Here is a 10,146-nt window from a genome sequence, read left to right on the forward strand (position 1 = left end):
TCTCTATTTTCCCGAGCTCTATATATAGAGTTTTATTTGAATATTCTTTCAACAAACTCTTATATATTTTATATCAATATCCCTAAGAATAAGTTTTCTTTACCTTTAAAATAAATAATTTTTACATCTAATCCAACAAAGTAAAATTTAATTAAGATAAAAAGAACGCAACCTTAACTTTATCAGCGAGGTGATCATTTTGGCCCGGCTCGGTCATTTTTTTTTTTGCTTTGGGCGGGCTTTGGACAAGCCAAAAACAATTTTTTAGTCTATTTTTTGGCCCAACCCGTTTCGGCCCGCAAAAGCCTGCTAATTTAGGCCCGAATTAGCGGGCTTTGGACACAAAAATTTGGCCCGAAATTAGGTCCGGCCCGGTCAATGGGCAAATTTTTTTGGTCGTGGCCCGGCCCGGCCCATGATCACCTCTACTATGCTGTCAAAAAAAAAGAAAAAAAAACTTTATCTAACATTATCAAGAGTAACAACTGATATCATCCTACGTTCTTTTCTAACAGTCATATAGTATAAACTTATCCTAAGGTTAATCGTACACAACCATTTCTCTTTCACCACCTACTGAATTCCAGGCTGTTCACCCAAAGATTCCGCGCCGATAAACTCGTCAAAAAATCAGCTCAACTCAGTGGGACCCATTTCAGATAACCACACTTCCCTTATTCTAATAACCACACTCACTTATCACACAATAACCACACTCACTTATCAAATAATGAAACACATAACTCACCCACTTATCTAATCTTTCTGTCTCCTCTTCATATAAAAATGCAAAAACATTTAATCTTTCTCTTCCCTAATGTTGTTGTTGTTGTACTCTTAAAAATTTAGTACTAGTATTATTATTTTTTATTTTCTCTCTCTAAAAAAACTCACAAAAACCCTCTCAAATCTAGAGAGAGAAAGCTCTTAAATTTATACTCAATTTTACTCACACCATTTCTTCTTCTTATGGATCTCTTCTTCTACTGGTAATTTTTTTTTTTTTTTTTGGAATTTGAAAGTTTAATTTTTTTATTTTTATGTTATCTACTTTTTTTTGTTCTCTAATCTGCTTTTTTTTTTGGTTAATTTTTAATAAAGTTTGCATCTTTGATTTTGATAGGGTTTAAGCTTTTAAAGGGTTGCTTTAATTTTTGGTGATCTTAAGAACCCTAGTTTGCGCGCTCTCTCTCTTTTTTTTTTTTTTCTCTCTCCTGTTTTTTGGGTTGTCGGCGATTTTTAAAAATGTCGTTTATGTAAAGTAAAAAAACGCAAATCTACTACTGTTTTTCCTTGGTTAGATTTTTGTTTGTTTGAATTTTTTTTTTTAAAGTTTTTGTTTTTTTTGGATTAAATTATTTTTTTACAAGTTGTTCATGTATGGTAGATATGTCTACTTTTATTACAAAGTATATGTATATTTATATATCTTACTTTTAATATATTTATCCATTAATTTACCCTTTTTTCTGATTTGGGTATTTTTTTTTCTGGGCAGATCTGGAGTGATTTGAGGTGATATAAGTTATTTGTGGGTGAAGAGACGAAGGAGTTGTTAAGATGTCATCTCTTAGTAGAGAGCTTGTTTTCCTGATTTTGCAGTTTTTAGATGAAGAAAAGTTCAAAGAAACTGTTCACAAGTAGGTTTTCTGTACACATTTACATATTTTTACTGCAGTTATTTTTATGAATTTGGTTGTTTAGTTGTTATTAGAGTGTTTTAATTGAAATGGGTAGTGATTTTGCTTTGTTTTTTGTTGAATAGGCTTGAACAGGAATCTGGGTTTTTCTTTAATATGAAGTATTTTGAGGATGAGGTACATAATGGGAATTGGGATGAGGTTGAGAGGTATCTCTCTGGTTTTACAAAAGTTGATGATAATCGGTACTCGATGAAGATATTCTTTGAAATTCGAAAGCAAAAGTATTTAGAGGCATTGGACAAGTAAGTTTCTTGTGAAATGTGAAATTTAGGTTTATGCAATTGTGAAATTGTTGGTGTTTTGGTGAAAATGTGGCTAATTGGAATTATTGTAGGCATGACCGGTCGAAAGCGGTGGATATACTTGTGAAGGATCTGAAGGTTTTCGCTTCGTTTAATGAGGAACTTTTTAAGGAGATTACTCAGTTGTTGACACTGGAGAATTTCAGGTAATAATGTATGGTGTGTGGCGGTATGTTATCTGTTATGGGACTGTGCATGGAATTGATTGTGTATTGTTTACAGGGAGAATGAACAGCTGTCCAAATATGGAGATACAAAATCTGCCAGGGCAATCATGTTGGTTGAGCTCAAGAAGCTTATTGAAGCCAATCCTTTGTTTCGTGACAAATTGCAATTCCCGAACCTTAAGAATTCAAGGTTGCGGACCCTGATTAACCAAAGGTACAATGTTGAATCAAAATTTTTGTTTATGGTCTTTGGTGAAGTGCCCTTGTGGGATGCACGGGATGAAACTAAGGAATTAAGGCACTATAGTGTTGGATTGCCATGCTTATTGAAATATGAATTTGCCATACAGTTCAAATGTTGAAATTGCTCACAGACGACTGACTTATACTTTGATTCCACACCATCTTGAGCTCACTATGTGGCAGCTATATTGCGATTGTAATTGCTGTTGAGGAAGTGCTAAATTAAAGCATGTCCATTCTGGTGGAGCATATGCTTGGCAATTACAAAAATTCAGTGGTCATGAGAAGAAAGTGTTTTAATATTGTTAACCATACTCAGGTTCTATAAGCATATTTTTGATGCTTCTAGTTGGCTGACAACAAAATGCTTGGTTTTATTTTTGCTTCCTTGCCTGGATGCCTTGTACTATTAGCATCAACCACTGAGCATATTTCTGATCGACTGTCTATTGCAGCTTGAACTGGCAGCATCAACTTTGTAAAAACCCTAGACCAAATCCAGATATCAAGACTCTGTTTGTGGATCACTCTTGCGGACAACCGAATGGTGCTCGTGCTCCATCACCTGCAAATAATCCACTGTTAGGATCATTGCCGAAAGCAGGAGGCTTTCCACCTTTGGGTGCACACGGGGTGAGTCAAGTGGTTTAGGTTTGGCCTTTTTTTTTTTTTTCCCTTGACTGATATATGCTCATGAAACTATTTCTCTACACTCCTTCAGCCTTTTCAGCCAACACCTGCTCCAGTGCCAGCCCCTCTTGCTGGATGGATGTCCAATCCTGCTACTGTGAGTCACCCTGCAGTATCTGGTGGACCTATTGGGCTTGGTGCTCCGTCAATGCCTGGTATTACGCTTCTATGTTTTGTTGAACTTGATGAAATATTTAAACCTCTACCTTTTTCTTGCTCCATTCCAATTTGATTATTGTGAAGCCTTATGCATCGTATGGTTTTTATTGTCCTTCCCTAGCTGCATTAAAGCATCCCAGGACCCCACCAACAAATTCTTCAATGGATTATCCATCTGGAGACTCTGATCATGTTGCCAAGAGAACAAGACCGATAGGAATTGCTGATGAGGTCTTCTGAATATACTTTTTATGCATTTAGCGTTTTTATTGTATCATCTCAGTTCAGACAATAATATCTTATTGCCAGAATATGCTTTTTTATGATATATGTTATGTTTTTTGCAGGTTAATCTTCCTGTCAACGTGCTGCCAGTGTCATTCCCAGGCCACGGTCATAATCAGGCATTCAATGTACCTGATGACTTGCCGAAGACTGTTGCCAGGACTTTGAATCAAGGGTCATCTCCTATGAGCATGGATTTTCATCCTGGTCAGCTGACACTACTACTGGGTGAGTCTCCCTCTAATACATCCAAATCATAAAATATGCATATTCTGTTGGAAAAAAATGCACATGATAAAGAAGTTGCACATCTGGTACAAAAAGTATGCACATGTAGTACCAAAAATATGCATAGAAATCCTTCTCATCCTTCTCATTTGACCCTATATATACATGTGCATTATTATGTATGTTTTCCTTCTCTTTAGATGCTCTGTTTGAACAATTGACTTCTAACTGCTCTGAAATTTGTCTTTCAGTTGGTACAAATGTTGGAGACATAGCATTATGGGAAATTGGCTCCCGGGAAAGGTTGGTTTTGCGGAACTTCAAGGTCTGGGATCTTAGTACATGTTCAATGCCTCTGCAGGTATGCTTTCTATGATCTGCATTGCACGTAGCAACCATTATTACTATATAGTTATTGGTGCTTGTAGGATTAATACAGTTCAGATATAAACTGTTGCTTTCTGGCTTCTTGTTCTGATGTGATCTTTTTGTCCCCTTTGTATGGTTCATAGGCGGCTTTAGTCAAAGATCCTGCTGTTTCTGTTAACCGTGTAATTTGGAGCCCTGATGGATCCTTGTTTGGTGAGCCTTAGAGAGACAATACTCTTATCATGAATATGCAGGCTCTAGATTTAAATCCTTCTTTGTGACATATTTATCTGTAACTTCTTTAATTTGTGCGACAGGGGTTGCATACTCGAGGCACATTGTACAAATATATTCATATCATGGTGGTGAAGATGTACGGCAACATTTAGAGGTAGTTATAGTAGCGAGGTTCCTGAGAGGATGATGTTAATTATTAATTAGCCTCTTTTTGAACAATTTTTTTCGATAATGCAGATTGATGCTCATGTTGGAGGAGTGAATGATATTGCCTTTTCTACTCCCAACAAGCAACTTTGTGTTATTACATGTGGAGATGATAAGACCATTAAAGTTCGTTTTTCATGTTACATTTTCTTTTCTTTTATCAACTAGCCAAAATATGGCATTGCGTATCCATAATTGACCTCCTTTACAACACCTTACAATTTTCTGTATAAATTGTCTGTCTATGTTTAGGTGTGGGATGCTGCCACTGGTACAAAGCAGTATACCTTTGAAGGCCATGAGGCTCCTGTATACTCCGTGTGCCCCCATTACAAAGAAAATATACAGGTAGCATTACTTTATTAATATTTGGTGCTAAATATTTTAACTCTATTGCTTGTGTTATTATGCTGTCAAGGTTTTGAGCTTTTGAATTTTTGTCAACCAGTTTATATTTTCTACTGCTGTTGATGGGAAAATAAAAGCTTGGTTATATGACAATTTGGGCTCTCGAGTGGACTATGATGCTCCAGGTCGCTGGTGCACAACAATGGCTTATAGTCAAGATGGGACCAGGTTGGTTTGTCAGAATCTTTTGGAGTTGGTTGTTCTGTTTGATTTGTTAATGATCAAGTTAATGTTGTCACCACTTTTCTTTATCCCTCATTTCTGAATAATTTATGGTTGTCGGTGCTTCCAGGCTTTTTTCATGTGGCACCAGTAAAGATGGTGAGTCACATATTGTTGAGTGGAATGAAAGTGAAGGTGCGGTGAAGCGAACATATCAAGGATTTCGGAAAAGATCTTTAGGTGTTGTCCAGTTTGATACAACGAAGAACCGATATTTGGCTGCTGGTGATGATTTCTCCATTAAATTTTGGGATATGGACAATGTTCAGCTATTGACTTCTATGGATGCGGATGGCGGGCTCCCGGTGAGTTGTTTATTGCAGTTCTGTATATAAAAAAAGTTCAATTTATCCTACGTCCCTTGCTGACTCATGACCAATTCTAATCATCTAAAGGCAAGTCCACGAATTCGTTTCAACAAAGATGGTACACTATTGGCAGTCTCTGCTAGTGAAAATGGAATCAAAATTATGGCTAATTCTGATGGTCTCCGGCTATTACGAACATATGAAAATCTTTCATATGATTCCTCCCGAGCATCAGAATCTTTGACGAAGGTAATAGTTATGAGATCTACTGTCTGCTGCATGTGGCCGCAGTCGGAATATCACACAGCTAATGTTTGATATTTCTTGCAGCCTTCAATAAATCCCATTTCTGCCGCTGCCGCTGCTGCTGCCGCCGCCGCTGCTACTAGTTCTGGGATCCCTGACAGAAGCTCCCCCATGGTTGCCATGACTGGAATGGTATGTTTGTGTTGTCTGCCTGAGCATCATTATCCCGTTTTGTTTCAGCATATAGGTGGCCATTTCCTTATTGCAAAATCTGTTTTGCCTATGCGATGTTAAATTTTGGTCGACGGACACCAGCAAATTGCTTGGGATATTTCCTGAACCACATAAACTTATCATTTGCTTTTTCAGAATGGAGATGCTAGAAGTCTAGGAGATGTTAAATCTCGAATTCTGGAAGAAAGTAACGACAAGTCAAAGATTTGGAAGCTTTGTGAAATCAGTGAACCATCTCAGTGTCGGTCATTGCGACTTCCGGAACACATGAGAGCGGCTAAGGTATAGTTCCAAATATTTTATTTGAAGTAGACAAGATCTTTCGGTTGAGTTCACCTTCTGCTTAGGCATGCTTTTGATGTTTGACATGTACAGCAGCTATGCTAGCTGTTGCCTATCTATTATGATCTGTGTTATTCTTTTACTTGAGTTGCTGATGACATCTCTCTTCTATTTAAAACTATGGAACAACATATTATACTTCTAGTAGGCTTTGGCTGATCTGTGAGCCCTCACTTACTAGAAGGAAAAGAATCAGGGATTAATGATTATACTTGCCAGACTCCTCATCATTGCTTATCTCCAATAAATTTCCCATCAACTTCCAGACTATTGTGTTGAGATGTATTTTACCATTAGCCAGTTAGGGGCAGGAGAGGGTAAGAATTTATAGTTTGGATAGTGGAAGTATTAAAGCTTTGACTGGGGACCAAATCTGAATGAAATTATGCATCAGCATGAAGTTTATGAGATTGTTGGATCTGAGGGTACTTGGCCCAAAATTTGGAGGTGAACCTGCGATGAAGAGTGGAAATACTTGTACTGCTTCTGCAAACTGTTTCACCCTTGGGATAACTTTGATATTGAGGAGCCGCAAGGTCCAGCATTTGAGTATCTGATTTTTATGTAATAGGAAGGTTTCTTGGTCCTCTTGGAGCTTGAAGATGATCAGAGTTTGCAAGGAGATGCTTCAATATTTCATTTTCTGAGATGCTTGCTGTTTTGTTGGGTGTCAATGGATCAGCACTTATGATTACAACAGCATGAATTAGGAGTGATTGTTATGTTCATGTCTACAGTGCATTTTGGGAGATGGCAAAAATTCTTCAAAACATTATTGTTGTTTTGTTACAGTGCAAATGTTGTTAAAACAGATATTTTTAGCTTTGTAAAACGGATTTTAAGAACTTTGAGCTATAATCACTGAGTTGTTTTTTTTGGGCATGGTGATGCAGATATCAAGACTGATTTATACAAACTCAGGTAATGCTATCTTGGCATTAGCATCAAATGCGATCCACTTGCTATGGAAATGGCAGCGGAATGAACGCAACTCAAGTGGGAAGGTATAGTTGAAATATCCTGTGTACCCATACTATTGGTTGCATGAAAAGTGCGTGTATCTAAACTTAATATATCTGTGTAGGCATCTGCTAATGTTCCACCTCAGCTCTGGCAGCCCTCTAGTGGCATTTTGATGACAAATGATGTCTCTGATGCAAGTCCTGAAGAGGCTGTTCCATGCTTTGCGTTGTCCAAGAATGACTCTTATGTAATGTCCGCATCAGGAGGGAAGATTTCCCTATTTAATATGATGACATTTAAGGTAGCAAACGACGCATAAAATTTATCTTCCGGCTTGTTGGATTCTTTTGCGTTCTCTATATTTATGTCTTAAATTTCCATTTCTATGCAGACGATGACAGTCTTTATGCCTCCACCACCAGCGGCAACATTTCTTGCTTTCCATCCTCAAGATAACAATATAATTGCTATTGGGATGGATGATTCAACTATCCAGATATATAATGTTCGAGTAGATGAGGTATCTTTATAATTTCGTGGTGAATCTTTCAAGACAACTTGGTTCAGGATTGACTGGTTGACAAGCTTCTCACTTGATGCAGGTTAAAAGCAAGTTGAAAGGTCACTCAAAAAGAATCACTGGTTTGGCCTTCTCTCATCTGTTAAATGTGCTGGTCTCATCAGGTGCTGATGCTCAGGTATGTAAAACCAGAATGTTGCTCAAACTCCCCTGAGGTCTGGTTGCATGGATTGTGTTTGGGCATTACCTGTTTTTTTGGAGGGTTGATGCGATTGGGGTCTTCTTCTGACTGAAATGGATGAGTCCTTTGCTTATACACAATCTTTTGATTATGTGATGTTTAGTTATGCGTGTGGAGCTCAGATAATTGGGAAAAACAGAGGTCTAAATTTCTGCAGCTTCCTGCGGGAAGGGCACCAACAGCACAATCAGATACGCGTGTCCAGTTTCATCAAGACCAGACACATTTCCTGGTTGTACATGAGACTCAATTGGCAATTTTTGAAACAAAACAATTAGAATGTGTTAAGCAGGTGCGTCATCTTTCAAGCATGAAAACTATTATGCCTTGTGCTAGTGTTCCTTTCTTATGTTGAACTATTATTTTTTGTTTTCCAGTGGGTTCCACGCGAATCTTCTGCGCCCATCTCCCATGCGACATTTTCATGTGATAGTCAATTGGTATATGCGAGCTTCTTGGATGCGACGGTTTGTGTGTTCAGTGCTTCTAACCTCAGACTACGATGTCGCATCAATCCTTCTGCATATCTTCCGGCCAATGTCAGGTACATTATAGCTCTTTAACAATGCTGGAATCTCACTTATGTGCTGATAGATCATGACTAGCAACCTCTATTTCATTGATAGTCTGAAATTCGGTATTGTTTTGGTTGAATTTGGTTCTTATGAGAAGAAACTAGGTGTTAAGCTCTTACTTGTAGTACTGTGAACAATGATAAGAGACTTTTGGGGTGCAAACTATCTTGGGGCCATCGTGTTTCAATGCCGGGGGGGGGGGGGGGTTAGAGTATTTACGGAGGTGCCCATCAAACCTCCTGTGACCTCAATTGTTCTCCAAATGGGGATTGTGCAATTGAGTAGTTCTAGGTCATTAAGTTTCTTTAAATGCACTAGTAATAGTCCTATCTGTGGATTCTGTTATCCATCTGATCCTTTTATAATTTCTATGTTGCAGTAGCTCTAATGTCCATCCGCTTGTCATTGCTGCACATCCACAAGAAGGAAATCAATTTGCGGTTGGACTTTCAGATGGTGGTGTTCATGTATTCGAGCCACTCGAATCTGAAGGAAAATGGGGTGTACCCCCTCCTATGGAAAATGGATCAGCAGGAGGCAGTGTGCCAACTACACCTTCAGTGGGACCTTCAGGCTCTGATCAACAACAAAGATGATGGAACGACAATCAGAGCGCGAGTTAGTCTCAGGCTCGGATAGGTATGCTCGGTCTTTCCCCAGCTGCCGTGTTTTGTCAATCCAATTGACACATAGCTACCATTCTCTTAAGTGAGATTGTGGCTCACTGCTCAGATGATTCAACTGTCAGTCTTTTTCGCTGTTGGCGAAGATTGATGTTCTCGATCCTTTCATAATTACCATTCTGTATGCAGGTGTAGGCTCTGGCTATGTATTTACTCAAAGTTCCGTTGTGCAGTTAAGGTATATGTATTTACTCAAGTCCGTTTTAGAGTTTAACATGTTTGCGTCAGAGCAACTCAAGGTATATACAGTAGGAGTATCTATTCTCAGGTGTTCTCTTTTGTGTTAATGAAATATCTTCTAAGAATCCCATTTAGCCTCCTTTTCTCAACTTGTTTTGGGTTTGTACCATTATGCTGCTCTGTATTTAGGGAACTTTGAAGTTCTCTCCTTGATTTATCTGTGAGTTAACAGGCAGATGCTCTGCTTTCATTCTTTTGAGATATCCCCCCTCTTTTCCCATCTAATATTCATCCTTAATATGTTATGATTCTTTCTTTGAATATTACTCTCACCTCCTCGCACTGGGATCAGTTATCACATTGTTCCGACCGCCTACTAATTTTAAGCAGTGACATAATATTTGTGAATCCAATTACACCAATATGACTGAATTATGGACAGGTATTAGTGACTAGAAAAATTGGTATCTATGAATACTTGTAATTTACATGCAAACATGTCATTCCTTCTCCTTGTACAATCATGCGTTCGATGATTATGTGATTTGTGAGAAACGAGTTGCCTATTGGGAGAGCCATTAATTGGAGCTGTGCAACCGTCAGTGTGGTGTAGGATTCATATAAGTGTCCTTAA

At 38.2% G+C, this 10,146-nt stretch overlaps 1 protein-coding gene across 2 annotated transcripts; it reads left to right on the forward strand.

The window, feature by feature from the left end:
• Positions 1–814: 814 nt before the first annotated feature.
• On the forward strand, positions 815–9,766 carry LOC104904513 (protein TOPLESS). 2 transcript variants are annotated; one of them, XM_010692782.4, is made up of 27 exons: positions 815–989; positions 1,499–1,640; positions 1,766–1,945; positions 2,038–2,151; positions 2,228–2,386; positions 2,871–3,048; positions 3,137–3,260; positions 3,386–3,495; positions 3,612–3,777; positions 4,029–4,138; positions 4,290–4,359; positions 4,464–4,537; positions 4,621–4,716; positions 4,843–4,938; positions 5,039–5,166; positions 5,291–5,525; positions 5,616–5,777; positions 5,859–5,966; positions 6,144–6,290; positions 7,244–7,354; positions 7,435–7,614; positions 7,705–7,833; positions 7,916–8,011; positions 8,178–8,366; positions 8,452–8,618; positions 9,029–9,288; positions 9,462–9,766. In XM_010692782.4, the coding sequence occupies exons 2-26, from the start codon at positions 1,561–1,563 to the stop codon at positions 9,243–9,245; spliced, it is 3,426 nt and encodes a 1,141-aa protein (XP_010691084.1). In that variant the 5' UTR covers positions 815–989; positions 1,499–1,560; the 3' UTR covers positions 9,246–9,288; positions 9,462–9,766. The 2 variants fall into 2 exon arrangements, with proteins under 2 accessions (XP_010691084.1, XP_010691083.1); XM_010692781.4 differs by having other exon boundaries at positions 9,029–9,766.
• Positions 9,767–10,146: the final 380 nt, after the last annotated feature.

The sequence above is a fragment of the Beta vulgaris genome, chromosome 9 (genome assembly GCF_026745355.1).
Source record: "Beta vulgaris subsp. vulgaris cultivar EL10 chromosome 9, EL10.2, whole genome shotgun sequence".
Taxonomy (NCBI): domain Eukaryota; kingdom Viridiplantae; phylum Streptophyta; class Magnoliopsida; order Caryophyllales; family Amaranthaceae; genus Beta; species Beta vulgaris.

What these genes read in the sequence shown, in the direction of transcription:
- LOC104904513 (XM_010692781.4), top strand. Translation starts at nt 1,561, where the DNA reads ATGTCATCTCTTAGTAGAGAGCTTGTTTTCCTGATTTTGCAGTTTTTA. An exon ending in CGGACCCTGATTAACCAAAG is followed by an intron (nt 2,387 to 2,870) that starts GTACAATGTTGA and finishes TGTCTATTGCAG; the next exon opens with CTTGAACTGGCAGCATCAAC. An exon ending in AACACATGAGAGCGGCTAAG is followed by an intron (nt 6,291 to 7,243) that starts GTATAGTTCCAA and finishes ATGGTGATGCAG; the next exon opens with ATATCAAGACTGATTTATAC.